Consider the following 20,054-nt stretch of genomic DNA (forward strand, 5'->3'; position numbering starts at 1 on the left):
CTGGTAGTCACGTGCGCAGCAGGCCCCGCCCCTCCAAACAGGCTGAGGTGGGCCGCCCGGGGTCCGGCCCGCGCCTGCGCGCTGCGGCCGGTGGGCGGGGCCGCGGCGTCTGAGGAGCCGGGGCGTCAGGGGAGGCGGCTGGGCCGCGGCTGGGCGGCCGGCTGGGCCCGGGGGGCGGCGGCGCGGCGGGCCGGAGTCGGGGAGCCCTTCCGCGGCTTCCGCGGGGCGCCGCCGAGGGCCGGCCGGGGGTCGCGGGCGCGCTGGGCGAGTGAGGGCCCCGCCCGGGCTGGCGCGGCCTCGGCGCCATGGACGCGGCGGCGCTGGAGCGGGACGCGGTGCAGTTCGCGCGGCGGGCGGTGCGGAGCGACCACGAGGGCCGCTACTCGGAGGCCGTGTTCTACTACAAGGTCGGGCCGGGACGCGGGGACAGCGGGGGACCCGGGGCGGCGGGGACAGCGGGGGGACCCGGGGGACAGCGGGGGGACCCGGGGCGGCGGGGCCGGGCGCCCTGGGGGTGTGCCACCCGGCTCCGATACGTGTCCGGAGAGCAACAAAACAGGGTTTTGAAAGGGTCAGACCGTATCCGGTGGTTTCCTTGGGTTGTTTTTGTTTGTTTGTTTTTGCAAGCTCCGGTCCTCCTTTTCATGCTGATTTCTAAGCAGAGCTGGAGTTCGAATCTTCTCCCCGAACGTTACCTTTAATTACTAGCAGCTGAGTAGTTTTCAGCAGGTGCATGTACTTTACTCGACATTTAGGCTCGTCTGTCCTTTCGGCATCTTGATGCGATTACTGTCTTGTTAGCGAATGCTTTTTTTTTTTTTCCTAGATTGGTGCCTCTTCCGGGTGACTTTGGGCAGGGTGGAGGGGAGGCACAGTCGCTCAGTCCGACGGCCCGAGTACCCAGTGACCGCTGTCGGAATTGTGCACACACACCCCTGCCTCGAGCCACAGGCCAGGCTAGCTGCAGCCTGGCGAGCTCTCCCTTGTCTTTTAGGAAGAAAGGCAGACTTTGATAATACAGGAATGTTTTATTGAACTTAAGTATATGCACTGTCAATAAAGTGGGATTCGTTTGTTTAGAGACTTAGGTGTGTTTCAGAAACCTTCCTTGTGGACATTTTTAAAAAGAAGTTTCATCCGGTGGTTTTTAAAAGACAATTCTTTGTATTTCGGTTTTAAGAAATAGCATTGACATATCCGTAGGTTAAAATAGTGCGATTCATTTATGACTGATAAATCTTTGATTAACACCCTGAAGAAAAAGACAACCTCTGACCAACAGTGTTGGCAAAAGCATCTCTGTGTACAAGTTTGGAGCAAGGTCCCTGCCTTACATCCTGTACACAGATCGACTCAGAATGGCTCCAGGATCTAAATCTGAGACCAGACGCCATCTGGTCAGGTCACTAGAGGCAGCCAACAGTGGGAGAGAACATTTGCAAATGATACATCTGATAAAGGGTTAATGTCCAGGATGTAAAGGGCTCAAGAACAAGGCAGGCAGTCCAGGGAGGAAGTGAGCTGTGGTATGAGCAGGCGTTCTCCAAGGGGTGAGCTGCAAATGACCAATACATACGTGAAGAGATGCCCAGGACCACTTAGGGAATGTACTTAAAATCACACGGAGCTTTCTAACCCTGTAGAATGGCCATCATCCAAAACTTAAAATGTAACACGTGGTGCGGATGTGGGGGGAGGGCACCCCAATCCACTGCTGGTGGGAATGTGCACTCGTACAGCCATGAAGGGAGACAGGGTTATTCTCAGAATCTGAAAGTAGTCCAGCATGCGACGGAGCTCTTCCATTCCGGGAAATGTATTCAAAAGAAATGGAGTGAACACCCATGGCTGTAGCAGCTAACTCATAGTAGCTAAGAAGTGGAATCAAACCAGTTCTCCATCAACTGAAGACTACATAAACTGTGGTTTGCAGGTTAAGCCTCTGCCTGTGGTGCTCACCTCCCCATATGAGCTCCTGTTTGAGTCCTGACTGCTCTACTTCTGACCCAGCTGCCTGGGTCCCTAGGCCTGGGAAAGCAGCCAGGGGTTGATACAAGGCCTGGGGACCCTGTACCCACACGAGACATCGGAGGGTGCCTCTGGCTCCTGGCTTCAGATCAGCTCAGCTCCAGCTGTTATAACCTTTTGGGGAGTGAACCAGCAGATGGAGGATCTTTCTCTTATCCTTCTCTCTCTCCGTGGATCTGCCTTTAAATAAATCTTAAAAAAAATATATATATATATATAATTTTTTAAAGGGATGGGGAGAAAGTAGGGTAAGAAGCATATTTATGTACAGGTGCATGGAATGGGTAATTGCCTATTTATGCCACATCTGTGAGACATCGGGTTGTTGAAGTGTAGCTGTAAGGTATTTACAGCGATTGTGGTGGCACACACTGTGTCAGTATTTGATGGTTGTTTGCTCCCCTAAAATCGTTGTGGAGTCTGAAGAAATCGTGTATTTTCTAACTCTTGTTAGAGTCCCACCAGACTCAGTAACTGAGTCCTCTTCTTGATTTTGGTAGGTTCGGGAAAACAAGTCCTGCTTCAGTAACTGGGCGCCATGGCTGATGCCTGGTGGGTAGAAATGGACAGTTAGTTGGGCATGGGGCGCCACGAGGCCGAGCAGCCCTGGGAGCGGCCGGGGAGGCTGTGGCTGGGCTGCTGGCTCCTGCTGGCTCCTGCTGGCTCCTGATGGCTCCTGCTGGCTCCTGCTGGCTCCTGCTGGCTCCTGCTGGCTCCTGCTGGCGGCAGCATTGGTGCCCTGCTTGGGACGGCAGTAGCCGTGATGTAACGGACTGGGAGAAGTGCTGTACCTGGGAGAAGAATCAGGTTTTTTTTTTTTTTTTTTTTAAGAAATGTTTATCAAATTCAACTAAAATCTGCTTTAGAAATCTCACCGTTCATAGCGTTTTTGGTGGAGATATTTTCTTTCTACAATGAGATACAGTTTCTAGCTGAACTATGGTTTCTTCCCATCTTTTTTCGATATAGTTGTTTTAATGCGTGTAAGAATCCATTCTCTTCGAGGTGTATGATCTTGAGTGTGACGTGGGATACAGATCCCAATTACTGTAAAGAAATGTCTGTGGAGCCAGTGTTGTGGCACAGCAGGTGAAGCCACTGCCTGGGATGCTGGTGTCCCATAGGAGTACCAGTTCAAACTCTAGTAGCTGCTGCCTCTCTGATCCTGCTCCCTGCTGCTGTGCCTGGGAAGGCAGCAGAAAGTGGCCCAGGTGCTTGGGTCCCTGCCATGCGTGTGGCAGACCCAGAGCGAATGCCAGGCTCCTGACTCAGCCCTGGCTGTTGAAGCCATCTGGGGAATGAACCAGTGGATCAGAGGTCAAGCTCACTCACTCTGCCCTTCAAATACCTTTTTTTCAAAATCATTTTTTAAAAGCCTGAAGAAAAACTATTGGTTGGGGCCCAGTATGGTAGCCTAGTGGCTAAATCCTCTTCCCATATGGGTGTTGGTTCATGGCCTTCTGGCCCCACTTCCCACCCAGCTCCCTGCTTATAGCCTGGGAAAGCAGTAGAGGATGGTCAAAGCCTTGGGACTCTGCACCTGTGTGGGAGACCTGGAAGAGCATCCGGGCTCCTGGCTTCGGATCAGCTCAGCTCTGGCCGTTGCAGCCTCTTGGGGGGTGAACCAGCAGATCTTTTTCTCTCCTCTCTATAAATTTGACTTTCCAATGAAAATAAATAAATATATATTTTTTAAAAAAACAAGTCTGTTGGATGAAAATATTATAACCTTCTTTATTAAAGACATCCTAATACCTTGTCTTATGGAAACCAGCAGTGTAGTAGAGACAAAGCTGGGACTGTAACAGCCCCATGGCGTCCTCTGTTTGTAGGAAGCTGCTCAAGCCTTGATTTACGCGGAGATGGCAGGATCAAGCCTAGAACATATCCAAGACAAAATAAATGAGTACCTGGCGAGAGTGGAAGCCCTGCACTCAGCAGGTGAGTGAAGTCGTGGTGTCGTCCTCCCGTCCTCCCCGTTTCCCCATTGTTTTGCTTTTTTTTTTAACCTATTTTTTGAACCTATTTTCTAAATAGAGCTGAATCTAGAGAATTAAATTATTTTTCTTATTTTTTGGAAGAATCCTTTATCAGATAAAAATCTTTTTCATAATGCCACATTTTGAAAGCAGAAAGCCTGCTGACAGGAGATTCATGAGAAATGAAATGACTTTTGGGTGAGTTACAGTAACAGCTGTATTGTAAAGGGACTGATGGTGCAACACTGGAGCTTTGGGGTCTTTGTTTTCGGGTGGACCTAGGATTCAGGCGTGGCTAGTGTTAATGTTTTTAAAACATTATGTAGCTTTACGAAACAATAAAGAATTTAAAAATGCACCCTTCCAAAGTGTACAACTCAGTGATCTGCAGGGTCTTTTCAGAGTGGCGTGGCCGTCACCTCTGTGTGATTGTAGGTCACCCTGTCACCCCAGCGCAACCCCTTCTCTGCTAATGATCACTGCTTGCCATCCCTCGTGATCTGCTTCCTGTCTGTAAGTTTGCTTGTTCCGGGTATCTTGTATAAAAGGACTCACCCGCTGTTGGCCCTGTGTTTCCTGGCTTCCGTCAGGAGCGTGCTGTGGCAGGGCTTACCCAGTGCATGTGGAGCTGCTGTATTCCTTCTGTGTGGCTGAATGGTACTGTCGTGTCAAGACATGCCTGATGATTTTCACTTTGTGAATGTTTGGAATAACGCTCTTATGGACATGTACACATAAGTTTTTGTGTGGGAGAGTGTTTCCGTTCTCTTGGGTCAGAAGGCAGCTCTGTGTTCAGAACTGCCCAAGGGGGCGAGCTTTTGTAGCGTCAGCAGCAGGGTTCCAGGGTTCGGGGTTTCGGGTCCTTCCCATCCTGTCCCACACTTGCTACTACACCTGTTCCCCTTCCAGTGGGTGAAGCAGTGTGGTTTGGATTGCGTTTAAGCTCCTCCTCTGCCAGTTGGCCATTTGAATACTTCTGGAGAAATTTCTGTTGCGATCTTTGACTTGTCTTTTTATTGTTGAGTTGTAGAAGAACTTTAGATATTCTGAATATATTCCGAATATCTCTGTTGGAGAGAGGTGTGTTTGGAAGGCAGCTATGCTCACCACTAAACCACCAATGCCCACAAGAGGTATTTTTGTATTAAAAATGGATGGAAAAGGTCAAAACCGTAAAACTAGGATAGCTTATTCTGGATCCAGGTGAGTAGAAAAAGGAGCAGCTTTTATCATCAGGGCATAGTATATTGCATACTTGCTGTCTGTTGTGAAAATTATTTTAAATTACGTTAAGATAAGACAGAGTTTCTTGTGACTCAGCATTGTCCAGGCTTTGGAGTTCTGGTGTTTTTGGAGGAGAGGGAGTTGTGAGGGCTGGCATCCTGGCTTTCATTTCTTTTAAACAAGCAGAGTTCTAATGAAGGGACCCAAGCCCTTTTTACTTATTTATTTGCTTCCTTGTTTATTGACAGGTAGAGTGATAGAGACCTCCCTTCCCCCCCCCACCCCCCCCCTTAGTCATTCCCCTAAATGCCCTGGGGGCAGGGCCTGAACCAAGGCCAAAGCCAAGATCTCTGAACCTGGGGGAGGAATCCAGGGGTGGGAGCAGCTGTCTCTAAGGTCAGGTCAGTGTGAAAATGGAATTAGGACCTGGAGCCAGAACTTCAACCCAGGAACTCCAGTGTGGATGTGTCTGAATTGCTAGGCTCCGTGCCTGCCTCTGGGATACGTTGTTTTAATATTCCGAATCACTACTTTTCCTGCGATGAGTCAGATAGGGATTTTTTTTTTCTAAAATTAGTTAAAATTAAAAATTCAGGCCGTTGTGGCACAGTGACTAAAGCTGCTGCCTATCAAACCACATCCCACTGGGCAGCGGTTCATGTCCCAGCCGCTCCACTTCCCGCCCAGCTCCTTGCTGTTGGCCTGAGTGCCTCATGGGAGACACCTACAGCCACCTGGGGAGTGAGCCAGTGCCTGGAGGACTGCTCCCTCTCCCTGTAGCCTGACTTGAAAAGAAAGAAATCTTGTTTAGAAAGACATTAGTAGTGATTCTTATGTTTTTCTGCTAAACTTTTTAAATTAAGGATTATGGTGTTTTGAGAAAAAGTATCCTACATGTATTAAAAAGCTTTGTAATCTGGCTCAGTTAGGCTAATATTCCTCTGTGTGTGCTTTTGTTTTCCTATTCTAGTTCAATCGAAGAATGCCGATCCTTTGAAATCCAAGCATCAGTTGGACTTGGAGCGTGCCCATTTCCTTGTGACGCAGGCTTTCGATGAGGATGAGCAGGGGCATGTTGAAGATGCTATACAACTGTACACAGAAGCTGTGGATCTCTGTTTGAAAACTGTAAGGCTGCCGCGGAAGTGATGCCGAATTCTACTGATAAACTTGTCAGCAGTGCAGGTTTACCTTAGGTGTCATTAGTTCCTCATTAGAAAGATAAAGAGTAGATATTTCACAGTGAATTTTTACCCCGTTACCATTAACCTCTTTGTAGCCTAATAATTAGTAGCAGAAGAATAGCAGGCCACCAGTCTGAGACTTCAGAATGATCTTTCTGATTCCGTTTGGGTTTGGAGAGCCTTGCTGCCGACAGGTGTTAACACCGCGCACACCCAGTGATTTTGCTCATTTCCTGTGGAGCCTCAGCTGGGCCCACGGGCCGCAAGCAGCATCTGGCACGGGAGTAGGGGGACGGGTGCAGCAGTGCCCCCGGCTCTCGGCACCTGTTTCACAGGGCTGGCTTTCCGATGGGGTAGAACACTACGTTTGAACAGGCGTCCAGCCTGCTCTCTGTGTGCACCTGAGGCCACAGGTGCTGGTGGGCACCTCACACAGGTGATCTGCTTAGCCCTCATTCTCATGAAGCAGTGTGTGAACTCACCGCAGTGAGAAGTCTTCAACCTTTGAAGATGAAAATCACAAGAAGTGTAACATGCATTGTAAATGTTTTGCCTAGAAATGTCATGGACCAAGTAACTTGTTTAAAATCTCTTTTTAAGTCTTACGAAACTGCTGATAAAACCCTGCAGAACAAGCTGAAACAGCTCGCCCGACAGGCCCTGGATAGGTGAGTTTGAGTCACCCAAGTTCTTACTGTACAACAGTTGTATCTCGATGTGTGATAGGGTCAGAATAACGAACTTCCACCCTTAAAGACATCTGCAACTCTACTTCCTCCTCCATGAATGTCTCTCTTCTCTCTAGTCACTCGCTTAGGTTTAGGGAAAACCCAGCAGGTGGATGTTTTCCGTTTGATGTCTGAAATCCCTTTCCAAAGCCTTCCAGGGCCACTGCCCGAAATAGAGACATCTAGAATGAAGGCGCACACAGATCCCTCCGCCTCTTAGCCCGAGCATCAGCTTTTCAGCCTGTCCTGCCCGTTGCATTTGCTACTGACTCTCCCCTGACGCTCTCCTCTTGCTTGTTCTATTCTAATATTCTTTCCCAAGCTCTGACCACTTCGAAGATGTGTGACATTTACCAGTGTAATGCATTCGGTAATGTCTTTGTGCCCTCCGACCCCATCTCCCAAATACAACCTCGTGAAGGTGGGGAATTTTGTCTCTTGTTCAGTGCTGTAGCTGGGTGTCTAGCATAGTGCCTGAAACATGATTTATGCTCAGTAGGTGTTGGTTGAAAAACTGAATGAATTTGTGTAAGAAATATACCTTTTGTAAGGGTGTTATACACAAAGGAGGATAGAAATTGCAAGTATGTTTATGGCATGAGTTGAAACAATTACCTGCTTTTGTGGCTCCACTAGATAGTTGGACTACCTCTAGCACTCCTTTCTGTTCTCGCGGTATACCAGTCAACTTCCCTTTTTCATCACCATCATCTGTTAACCTTCAGCTTGTTTCCCCAAATGCATGAGACGTGAGCACTCAGCCTTTGCATCTTGTTTCACCTGTCGGGATCCCAGGTGTTTTCTCGCCTGCGTGGATAACCCAGCCCGTGTTCCCGAGTGCACCAGGAGGGAGTGGGGTCAGCCATGGCTTCCTCTGAGAGTGCTCACCAGACTCCTGGGTTCTTGGCAGGGCCACAGTGTGAGAACTTGTATTTTTCAACTTGTTACTGCCTTGGCCAGAACAGAGTCAGAACTCTGAGTAGCGTGTGAGGCGTTGTAGGACCCAACCCCCGCCTTCTTGTCCCTGCTCACTCCTGCCACCCCTCGTTTGTTTCCCAGAGACTGCATGCATCCTTTAGGAGTGAGCCCCGCTTGCTGCGCTGTCCTTGCTTCTGTGTGTTCACCCGTTCTCTTTCCACTGTTCAGAATGCAAGTCTGTCCCCGGGAGGAGTTCCTCTGTGGTGCCAGACTCACCTTGGTCATCAGGAAGGCGGGAGTGTGGGCTGTGCGTTCCTTCCTGTGTAATACTTCATCTAGCAGCCGTCTTCCTTCCTCGAAACTGAGCACCTTATGGCTGGGAATTGCTTTATAGATCCCTGTATGCTCCTTACTCTGCATAATGTTGTTGACCAACTATTGCTGGCAAAGCAGTTCATCTCACCTTTAAGTTTAGTGATGGACTGCTGACTAGTATCTAAGAGTTTTAACTTACATGTTTTGTCTTAGGGTTTTTTAACTAGTTGTCGATTTTTCTCGTTAAACCCAAGAAGAAAGCCTGGAAGTTTCTCTTCCTCTTTCACAGAGCTGAAGCATTGAGTGAGCCTTTGACAAAGCCAGCTTGCAAAGTCAAGTCAACAAACATCAAACCAAAGCCGCCTCCAGTGAGAACACATTTCCCGCTCGGCTCTAACCCTTTCCTCGAGAGGCCTCAGCCCTTCCTGAGTGCGCAGTCCTCTGATGCCCAAGGACAGCGGTACACAGCAGAGGAGATAGAAGTGCTCAGGTAAACCGCGGGTGCATCCAGTTGTGATGATTTTGGTTAATTTAAGTATTACAGTAACAAGTATTAGGTCTTAACAGCGTGCTGTGCTGTTACTGTGTAACTACAAGTCATATTAGCAACTTGAAATAGTTAAAGTGTGTTAGTCCTAATATATTTTGGAATCCACATTTTCATTAGACACAATACGTTTCCCTGAAAATCCCAGCATTCTGCAAATTGAGAACTGTATAGAGTAGGATGCAGATTGGAGCTGCAGCAGCTCGCTTGTGATTTGTGCGGCTTTGCAGCCAGAGCCCTAGTGGGAGAACAGCGGCCCCGTGAGCTGGCCTAGGCCAGGGATGCGCATACAAGCCTGGAATTATGACTAGTGGTTCCATTTCTTTAAAGAGTTGTTTGGTTTTGAAGACAGGAGAAGATGTGGGAGACCTCATTACAAAACCAGCTGGCTCTTTAAGCAGCCAGCCCCGGGATACCAGCAGTGTGAGGCACTAACTTCAGAGCCCTGCCTGCCTTCTGACCCAAAGCAGATACATGACCACCCAGCGCGCTGTTCCTAAGTTGGGAACGTGATGCCTTAGAGCTGTGCAGGGCACGTGGGTTTATATTGTGATTTTGCTAAAATCACTGAACTGAAAGGGCTCCCTTCTCCCCAGGTTTGGACTTCCACCCTGTAAAAAAAAGAAAAAGAAAAATCTGTTCACACTAGCACAGTACAGCTGTTCTTCATGTAAATGAAAAGTTCTCATGCTCTCACCAAATGAGGATGAGCAAAGCCCTGTGGTCATTATTTCCGTTACTGACTGGATTGACCAGTACTCAATTCACTGAATGTTGTTACCTGTAACTGAGCGGGCCAGGCATTAACAGAGCCAGTCAAACTCAACCCCCACTTAGGATACCTTCACCGCATGCAGGAAGACCTTTCCCCACCCCCACTTCTACCAGATGTGCACCTGAGATGCCACAGATATTGGCTCAGCCAGTTGGGTCTCTACCACCTACCTGCAGAGCCAGGTTGATCCGGGTTCCTGGCTGCAGCCTAGGTTCACCCTGGCTGTTACAGGCTTTGGAGACTGAACCAACAGATGGGAGGTCTTTTTTCTTCTTTCCTTACCCACTAACCCACTTTTAATATAAATATAAGTTATAAATAAAAGTTATAAATATAACTTTTAAAGAAAAATTTTTACAAGAATTTGTTTTTATTTGAAAGGCAGGTTTTTATAGAGGGAGTAGGAGAGACAGAGAGGTCTTCCAGGCACTGATTGATTCCCCACTGGCCACGACAGCCAGAGCCTCTTCTCGGCCTCCGTCACGGATGCAGGGTGCCTAGGCTTTGGACCATCCTTTGCTGCTTTCTCAGACCATAGACGGAGAGCTGGATCACAAGTGGAGCGGCTGGGGCACAGACTGGTGCTCATGTGGGATGCTGACCCTTGCAGGTGGAAGGTTAGCCTGTTGGCACTGCACCAGCCCCCAGAAAAAACATTTTAAAAGCCTAAATCAGGGATTTATTCTGCGGCTCTTTGAAGTAAGGGAAAATAGCAGATATAAGAGATTGCAGATACCCAAACATACAGAGTGAGGAGGAAAGATGCGAAGCTGAGCCCAGCCTGATTGCCTTGGCGGTGGACCGCAGCTGATAGTCCTTTCGTCACCTAGGCTGTATTCCCGTAACCAGAAAGTAGGAAGAGCATATTTGTTAAAATTATTAATGTCATGTTTTCGAATTCCAAAAAAACTAAGCAGTTGATCCTCCCTTGAGCCTTAGGCCAGAAGTAGCGTTATGTCCTCATGCGGGTGCAAAAGATACTCTCATTACCTCTCGAAGTCTTGACACTGGTTTTGATGTAAAGAAATTAGCTTTAGAAGAATACTCTGCCTGAATTCAATTGAAGCAGCTACTTTCTGTTAGTTCTTTTGTGAAAATGGTGTTCAAGAAAAGATAATGATATGAGATTGTCGGTTTTAATGCAGTACCAGATCTTATCATTTGAATGTTAAAGGTTAGTGTTTATGATTAAAGTACTTGGACATTACATTTTTTTTTTCATATGTCTTTTGTAGGACAACTTCAAAAATAAATGGTGTAGAATATGTCCCTTTCATGAGCGTTGATCTGAGAGAGCGTTTTGCTTACCCAATGCCTTTCTGGTGAGTACAGGCTGTTGCAGTTTTACTTCTAAGGGCATTCTGGTTTTGAATTACCTTTTCAGTGGACTAAAGGTTAGTGATTAATGTATTGATTGGAGAAGAGCTGTGGCTGTGGGAGAGCTGGAGCAGCTTTCTGCTGGCCCTCCTGAGGCCTGGCATCACACCCTGCATGCCTGGCATAGTGTCTGGCACGAAGGACACAGCAGCACAAGACAGCAGAGGAATTGAATAGAAAATGTGGAATAGAGTGACAGCATCATTTAAGAAGACCCAATTTAAGAGTGATTTTTTTTTTTTTAAGTATTAATTGCCACATCCTCTCATGACAGTTGAAGCTTATGTTAAGATCTTTAAAAATGGTTTGTCTAGGACTTGCAACTTCTAGTTACAGAGAGAAAGAGAGAAAACTTCTACCCACGGATTCACTCTCCAAATAGCTGCGCCAGTCAGGGCAGAGCTATACTGAATCCAGGAGCTTCCTCCAGGTCTCCCACCGGGGTAGCAGGGACCCAAGGACTTAGGCTGTCTTCTCCTTTCCCCAGGCCATTAGGGAATTAAATCAAAAGTGGAGCAGCTGGGACACAAACTGGCCCCAATGCAAATGCTAGTGCCCCAAACAGTAGCTTCACCACTGTGCCACCACGCAAGCCTCTCTAGTCATTTTAACAAAGTCAGTATGCAAAGATGTTTATATAGCATTCATCAAAGACATTTACATCAGAGTTTATTGAAGTTGAATATCCAGTGATACAGGCATCATACACCAATAAAATCAGCTATTATGCTACCCAAATAAAATTAGCCATTAAAAAACATAGGGCAGGGACACGGCACAGTAGCTTAGTGGCTAAAGTCCTCGCCTTGCATACACTGGGATCCTATATGGGTACCATTTGTATCCTGGCTGCTCCACTTCCCATGCAGCTCCTTGCTTGTGGCCTGGGAGGATGGCCCAAAGCCTTAGGACTCTGCACCCATGTGGCAGACCCAGATGAATAAACTCCTGGCTTCAGATCAGCTCAGTTCTGACCACTGCAAGTATGTGAGGAACCAACAGATGAAAGGTCTTTTCTCTCCCTCCCTCTGTTGGTTCAGAGCCAGAGGGAGGCTCCATAGCCTCATGGTCCTTTAGCATGAGTCCAGTCTCTTGTGATGAACTGTGTTGTTGCTGAGTTACTTAAACACAGGTCGGTTAAACTTTTAAAGTTTGTGTAGAGGAATTCAGGTTGTTTTTGTTTTCAATCACTTATGCCTGTTTTTACTTGGGAGATGTAATCAGGGTGACTGCGTTCCAGGTCAGTCCAGAACTGAGAGTTATTTCTGAGAGTTCTAAGTAAAGCGTGCTCACTGGTCTGGAGGAAGGGGAACCCCTAAGACATTTAATTTTAAGCTTTGACTCATCATTTTAGATTAATGTGATCCATATTCTAATTTTTTATTACCTCAGTGATAGATTGGGCAAGCTACCATTATCCCCTAAACAGAAAGCCACATTTTCCAAATGGGTACGACCAGAAGACCTCACCAACAATCCTACAATGATTTATACTGTATCCAGTTTTAGCATAAAGCAGGTAAACATTTTTGTGTAATTTTATATGGAATCATTTTGAAGTAATGTGAATATAGTTTTTAACTTAAGTGCACTAATGTAAGTGTGGATAACTATTTTGAAGTTTTTAATCCCGTTTGTTGAAATGCTTGTAGATTAAGCTTGAATCAAAATTTCACCCTTGATAAAGAAAATAGATCTCAAAAGTAGGAAGTTACTTAATTCTTTATTCTAATTTCATCAAAGTTAATTTTTCTAGGATGTGTTTGAATAAAATATGTAAGTCAGTAATGTGACACAGCAGTGAAGAAGATACTTAGTATAAAAGGGGAGATGTGAAGTGCAAACATAAATATTATGATTTTAAAATTATATCAATATGCGAATAACTGAAAAGTCCATGGGGAAAAAAATAAAAGGTGAGTTTATTCTGGCACATACAAAAAAAATTGGATATCCATGCTTGAGGAGTCTTCAAATAATGGAAAACCATGCATTTTTAAAGCATTTTGTACCAGTGTAAGCTTGTCTCTACCTTCATTTCCATGAGCCTTTTTCACGTGATGAGCTGTGCTTCTCAACAGACGATCGTGTCAGATTGCTCCTTTGTGGCATCGCTGGCCATCAGCGCCGCTTACGAAAGGCGATTCAATAAGAAGCTGATTACCAGGTAAAATTTTGTATTTCGTCCCTTAGCACTTTTTCTCTTGGCCTGAAATTTGAAGTTCAGGTGTTACATGTACGGGAAGTGGAGAGGACGAATCACCCCAAATTGAGCCTTTTTTAGGTTAAGCAGGTAAGCTGAGAATGCAGAGAAACCTGAAGCATTCGGAGAGCGCGTGCAAGCTGTGCTGAGTGCGGTTAGCATGCGGGATGGTAGATAGTGCTAGACATGGACGTGATGAAAGGGAAATGAGGAGGGTGCTGTGTGCCTGCACTGTGGAGTGAAGCCGCTGTGGCCTCCCCTGGCTGCTGAGCACCGACAGGCTAGTCCCTTCTGAGATAGGCTGCAAGCGTAAAGTACACAGGAGACTGTGAAAAATAAGTGCAGAAAATGTAAAACTGGAACATCTCAAGATTTTTTATTGCTTGCATGTTTCTTTTAAAGTAATAGATTAATCAAAATGTGTTATTAGCGGTTTCCTTTCTCCTTTTGTAGCTATTGGAAAATATAAAGTGACATAGATTCTTATTAGCTATAACTGCTACTAAAATGCTTCTGAAAAAAATTGCCTTCAGTTTTTACAAATTGTAGTAGTTTATAATCATTGATTATAAAATTCAATTTTTTCTGCTCAGCTCTTCTTGACTGGCCTTTGTATTAAGCCCTGAGAGTGCAAAAATGGATCAGTCATGGGCCTTGCCTTCAGCTGTTTGTCAGATAAGAAAATAATTGGCAGCATGCTCGGTGTGATCCAAATTTATTTTAAAAATAAATTGACAGATAGCTTTGTCAAGTATCTTACTTGCATGGTTTCACGCAGCTGCTTAACAGAGCTGTGCTCGGCTCCCTGGCAGTGCCAGCAGGAATGGCCTTCTCAAGGCCAGTGAGAGATCAGCTTAACCGGATCAATACCATGTCAATTAATTCCATAACGTTATAAATTGTTGCTGATGTTATGTTGGGGCTTTTAATTGATCGGGAAGATACTTTGCCGGCTCTACCTTCAGACCAGAGAAGGTCTCCCCAACAAGCCGTTGAACTTATCTGGACAGTAAGATGCTGGACTCTGTGCTTGGTATATGCTTGCAATGAAGGAATCTCAACTGAACTTGAACTGTGGTTGTGCAACAAGGTGGAGGAATCCACCTTGGGGAGGGGTGGGGGGAATCCCAGTACCTATAAAACTGTGTCACATAATGTAGTGTAATTAATTAAATATATACATATATATATATCCACTTAGGTGATTTTTCAGGGTATATAGAGTGAAATTCTGTTTTCTAGGTCTATTAGAGGAATATATTCTCTTTTTTTAAAATAACATATTTAAGATAGTAATTGAGGTTGAATATTAATATTAGCGTTTCTTTGTTTTCCTTACCAAAGCATAATTTACCCTCAGAATAAGGACGGAGAACCCGAGTACAATCCCTGTGGAAAGTACATGGTGAAACTTCACCTCAACGGGGTCCCGAGAAAGGTGAGTGGTATTCCTGCCTAGCCCACCCTGGCTCTCCATGTCTGAGCTTGGAATCTGGAACAGAATTCATTAAGAAACATTGTATGTGCAAATGGTTATAATCTCAGCTTAGTTGACTGAGTCTTTGATAACTTACATGCATGAGTATTTCTGCAAGGAGCATCTTTTGTTAATTAAAATAAACCATGGGCCTGGTGCAGTGGCCTAGCGGCTAAAGTCCTCGCCTTGAACATGCTGGAATCCCATTAGGGTACCAGTTCATGTCCCGGTGGCTCCACTTCCCATCCAGCTCCCTGTCTGTGGCCTAGGGAAGAAGTTGAGGACGCCCCAAAGCCTTGGGACCCTGCAGATACGTGAGAAACCCAAAGAGGCTCCTGGCTACTGGCTCCTGGCTCCGAATCAGCTCAGCTTCAGCCATTGCAGTCACTTGGGGAGTGAATCATTGGACAGAAGATCTTCCTCTCTGTCTCTCCTCCTCTCTGTGTATCTGACTTTGCAATAAAAATAAATTTTTAAAAAATATAAAGCAAATAAACCATAACAAGTATAAAGGTTTTTCAAGTAGTTTTGAGAAAATTTACACAAAGTAAAAAACAACATTGAATTGAGGGTTGCTAGTGCTTAGAATAAAGTCTGATCTTACAGTTCCTTGTTCCTTATCTGATTGCACAGATAAACTGAGTCGGTTGAGATCTGAGAGCTTGTGCGTAGTCAGAGCTTGATCTTGTTTTCCTTGGTGAGATGTATGCACGGTGTCGGCTTTAGTTTCCTCAGCCCTCGGAGCTCTCAGGGCGCTGCAGACTTCGCCCATGCCTGCTGCCCTGGGTGTGTGCGCGTGGCAGTGTCGCCTGGGGCTCACCACAGTGACCTCGGCCCCACTCCAGGCCACCCGCATTGGAATCTGCATTTTAATGTGCAGGCCCTAGTGGCTGCTTCCTGAAATGATTGCTCAGTAATGTGCCCCTGTTAGTTGCGTGGACTCACTCCACCCCACACATTGCTGGGGCTCGCTCCCCAGATGATGTCATTCTGCTCGGGGCTGGCACCAGGATTTGCATTTCCAATAGTTCCCAAGTGATCTGATGCTGTAAGTGGAACCCCCTTTGAGAGCCACTAGCTTACTACTTAAAAACTAAGCAGAAAGTCGTGGTAACTTTTTACTAAAATGAAAGTCTCAACCTCTTGGTTAAGAATCATTCCAGATGCTGTTGTATAATCATCTTAGTATTAGTGTTAGATCAAAATTTTTCCTATCTCCACATCTTCCAGATCACTTCTTAATATGAACTGGGAACTGTGTCTTCATGGTGATTATTTTGTTTCTGAGTTGCGTTTTTTAGCCATAATACTCTTCCTTTATAGCTGTACACACACAGGTCCTTTATAGGTTTCAACTAAAATGACACATAATACCTTGCTAGTGAGATCCTTTTAAAATTATAAAATAATTCACATTTCTAGGATTCGATAATACTTACATGACATGTAACCAGTTGGCTCATCCTACAATGAGGTTGGCTTCCCCCAGATTTATTTATTTTTGTTTGAAAGAGTTACAGAAGAGGAAGAGCTATCTGCTGGTTCACTCCCTAAATGGCCACAGTGGCCAGAGCTGAGCCAGGCCAAACCCAGAAGCCAGGAATTTCTTCTAGGTCTCCCATGTGGGTGCAGGGGCCCAAGAACATGAGCCACCTTCCATTGCTTTCCCAGGGGCATCAGCAGGGACCTGGATGAAAAGTGGAGCCCACCCTCTGCCATAGGCGAGCCCGCACCAATGTAGAATGTTAGTACCACAGGCAGAGGCTTAACCTGTTGTGCCATGGCACTGGACCAAGGGTAGCTTTTTTTTTTAAAAACGTGTTTATTTTTTATTTGAAAAGTAGATTTTGATAGAGGAGAGGCAGAGAGAAAGGGAAAGATCTTCCACCCACTGGTTCACCCCCCATATGGCCACAACAGGCAGAGTTGAGCCAGGAACTTCTTCAGGTCTCCTGTGTAGGCGTAGGAGCCCAGGACCTTGGGCAGTCCTCCACTGCTCTCCCAGCCATAGGCAGGGAGCAGCCAGGGCTGGAACTGGGATGCCAGTGCCGCAAGCCAGAGGAGCGGTGTGCTAGATACACATTGTCACCGGCCCCATGGTTAGCTCTTAAGACTGGATAAGAGTTGTATTGAGCATTATTTTATAATGGATCTGGTTCCAGAAGCATAAGCTTGTCATTACTTAAAGATAGGCGTATTTTGCCTTTCCTTCATCAGTGTGTCCTCTTGGTGGAGAGGGTTTTCATCTGCCTTGTTAATGCTCTTTCTCCAGGTGATAATTGATGACCAGTTACCTGTTGACCATAAGGGAGAGCTGCTCTGTTCTTACTCCAACAACAAGAGTGAGCTGTGGGTTTCTCTCATAGAGAAAGCGTACATGAAAGTCATGGGAGGATATGACTTCCCGGGATCCAACTCGGTAAGTACTAAGATGAGGAATCCTAACGGGCTGCGCCCTGGACGCTGTTTTCACTCCTAGAGAAAGAAGGCAGATGTCCAGCCCTGGACAGTGGCCCGTCCCCTTGTGGTGTAGGGTACTTATTTCTTGGGTAGGAAGAAGAGCAGCGCATTGAGAGTAGGTGTTTGGGCTGTTGGTTAAGACACTGGTTGCAATGCCCACCTCTCGCCTCGAGGGTGTCCAGGTTCGGTATGTGTACTTTCCTTTGTCATTTCAAGTTTTTCTCAACATTAATTGATACAACTTAAGATTGAGCTGTGCGCCAGTGTCTTCAGCCGAAATAGGAAAACTATTAGATAAGCTGGAATTTAGATATGACTTCACGATTATATGCTAGCCTGTCTGTGGCTTTAGTGAAGATCTAGGCATTTAATCTTCCTTAGTGTGTATCTATAGGCTAATAACCAAATTTCTGAGCTGCAAAGATTAAGTATTATATGCAAATCACCCTAAACTTTTATATCTCCTTAAGTTTCCCTAACACCAGGTCCTTAAAATGCCAGGCAGAGAATGTGTAAGTCAGCAGACTCTTTCTTCCCAGTCTGTATGTTTACTTCCAGTGCCTTTAGCTACCATTCTAATCCAGTGCGTTAATTCCCCTGCTGCAGCTTAGAGAAAGAATGAGTGATGGTGACATTTTAGAAGTAACTAGTATACAACAACTCAGAAAATGGTACGTGGGCTGGAATCATAAAGAGAGTCTTGTAAGAGTCATCACATTTGCCTGTAAAACAGTTCTTTAGTATTTGGGAAGAACAGCCAAGGTTACAAGAAACAAATGAGCATGTATTTAAATCCAGGTAGGAATTGGAGTTTAAGAAGGAATTTATTACTGGTTGAAAGCAACTTTAGCTGTCCTTTACTTCTTGCCAGCTCCGTGACACCAAGTCGACGAGGTTTAATGGCTACCATGGGGATTTATTCAAGAACCGTTAACCACCCTGAAACGTGTTTCTATTGCAGAATATTGATCTCCACGCACTGACTGGGTGGATACCAGAAAGGATTGCTATGCATTCAGACAGCCAGACTTTCAGTAAAGATAATTCCTTCAGAATGCTTTATCAAAGGTATTTTCTATTATTTTTTAAGTAGTAGAAAGGCATCATGCATTGTGTAGCGTAAAGGTTGCAGAGGTTGTTGTTTATAGTGCTTAGGAAAATTGTTTTTGAAATAGACTTTATATCTGTACTTGCTAAAGTCAGCCTTCAGCTGTCCTCACTGTTACGCTCGGTCCACAGTGCCTCAATCTAGAATACGAAATACAGAAAAAGTGTTTTTCACTTTCTAGATGTTTTTCCACTTAGGGGAAGGCAGGAAAGAGGTGTGGGAGTGTGAGCCCGTGGTTGGGTGATCACGGATAGGGATGCAAATGGGATAAGTGACGAGAGACCTTGGGCAGCAAACCTGAAGCCCGTGATTGGATGAGTGCACGGATACCTCTTCTGGCAGAGCATTTGCTCTTTTGTACATTTCACCCTGTCTGTAAACACTTGAAAGTTGAGTGCTTGCTTTTCTTACAGCTGTCAATCCTTTTTATCTGAGAATCTTGGGGAAAAAAGAAAAAAGTGAAGTGAGATGATTTATAGGATGTGTTTTGGATTAGAAACTAGTTCTTGTTGAAGGTTCTCCTAGGGTGCTGGAACAGCCCATCAGAAAAGATCTCCAGGCTGCAGAAATGGTGTGAGCCCCTGGGACAGAGCGTCGGTGCGGCCCAGGTGTGGCCCAGGAGCTCGCTGTGTTCTCCCTGGACTGTCACTCATCTTCAGGTCGTTGCAGGTTTCATAAAGGCGATGTCCTCATCACTGCGTCCACTGGCATGATGACGGAAGCGGAAGGAGAAAAATGGGGTCTTGTTCCCACTCACGCGTACGCCGTTCTGGATGTCAGGGAGTTCAAGGTTTCGCCTTTTCTTCCTCTTACTCAATCACATGCCACATGATTTCAGAGATTGTTGAAAACTGACGAATCAAGGCTTAGGTGGAATTCTTAATGCATTCTACCTGTCACATGAAATATCTTGGCCTCTAGCATTGGAAATTATGGGGTTTTTGGTGTGTGCTTTGTTTGTTGTTTTTTTAGATTTTGAAAATTTATTATGGGTTTTTTGTTTTTTGTTTTTTTGGAAAGGCAGATTTACAGAGGGAGTGAGGGACAAAGAAAGATCTCCCATTCGATTCACTCCCCAAATGGCCACAGCAACCAGAGCTGAGCTGTTTAGGAACCAAGAGCTTCTTCCAGGTCTCCCACATGGGTGAAGGGTCTTAAGGCTTTGGGCCATCCTTGACTGTCCTCCCAGGCCACAAGCAGGGAGCTGCTGGGTGGGAAGTGGAACAGCTGGAACACAAATTGACACCCATATGGGATCCTGGCGCTTGGAAGTGGAGGGTTAGCCAGTTGAGCTGTTGTGCAGGCCCTCATGGATTATTTTTAACTAGACAATCAATTGGTTAGCATTCATTAAACTGGTTTTCAAATATGGCACATATGAGTCATGCATCACTCATTAACCAGAATACATTCTTTTGTTTATTTGTTTAGTTAAAATGCAGAGTTTCGGGGAGAGAGAGATCTTGCATCCACTGAAGGCAATGGCCATGGCTGGCCAGGTCAAAGCCAAGAGCCTCACATGAGAGCAGGAGCCCAGGCCCTTGGGCCATGTTCGCTTGCTTTCCCAGGCACATTAGCAGGGAGTTGAATCAGAAGTGAAGTAGCTGGAAATTAAACTTGTGCCTATATGGGATGCTGGCCGGCCCTGCTCAGGCTCTATTCTGAAAAATATGAAATAGTAGGCCATTTCATTGTGGTACAAGCATTATAAAGTGAATTTACACAAACCTA

The 20,054-nt window shown here is 45.8% G+C and overlaps 1 protein-coding gene across 7 annotated transcripts in view; it reads left to right on the plus strand.

Annotated features, from left to right (window-relative positions):
• The first annotated feature begins 226 nt into the window (after positions 1-226).
• Positions 227-20,054, plus strand: part of CAPN7 (calpain 7) — a 29,080-nt gene continuing 9,252 nt past the window's right edge. For 2 of the 7 annotated variants that reach the window (XM_040963087.1, XM_040963096.1), the window contains exons 1-12: positions 306-407; positions 3,861-3,969; positions 6,202-6,359; positions 7,016-7,083; positions 8,666-8,866; positions 10,934-11,020; positions 12,468-12,594; positions 13,157-13,242; positions 14,623-14,716; positions 17,028-17,174; positions 18,177-18,283; positions 18,993-19,113. In XM_040963087.1, the coding sequence (XP_040819021.1) occupies positions 306-407; positions 3,861-3,969; positions 6,202-6,359; positions 7,016-7,083; positions 8,666-8,866; positions 10,934-11,020; positions 12,468-12,594; positions 13,157-13,242; positions 14,623-14,716; positions 17,028-17,174; positions 18,177-18,283; positions 18,993-19,113 (1,407 nt within the window). Of the gene's footprint in view, positions 408-3,721; positions 3,970-6,201; positions 6,360-7,015; positions 7,084-8,665; positions 8,867-10,933; positions 11,021-12,467; positions 12,595-13,156; positions 13,243-14,622; positions 14,717-17,027; positions 17,175-18,176; positions 18,284-18,992; positions 19,114-20,054 lie in introns of those variants that run through there. The other 5 variants (XM_040963076.1, XM_040963058.1, XM_040963066.1 and 2 more) reach the window with 5 other exon arrangements.

Source organism: Ochotona curzoniae, unplaced genomic scaffold (genome assembly GCF_017591425.1).
Source record: "Ochotona curzoniae isolate NIBS_2020 unplaced genomic scaffold, NIBS_Ocur_1.0 contig_1302, whole genome shotgun sequence".
NCBI lineage: Eukaryota > Metazoa > Chordata > Mammalia > Lagomorpha > Ochotonidae > Ochotona > Ochotona curzoniae.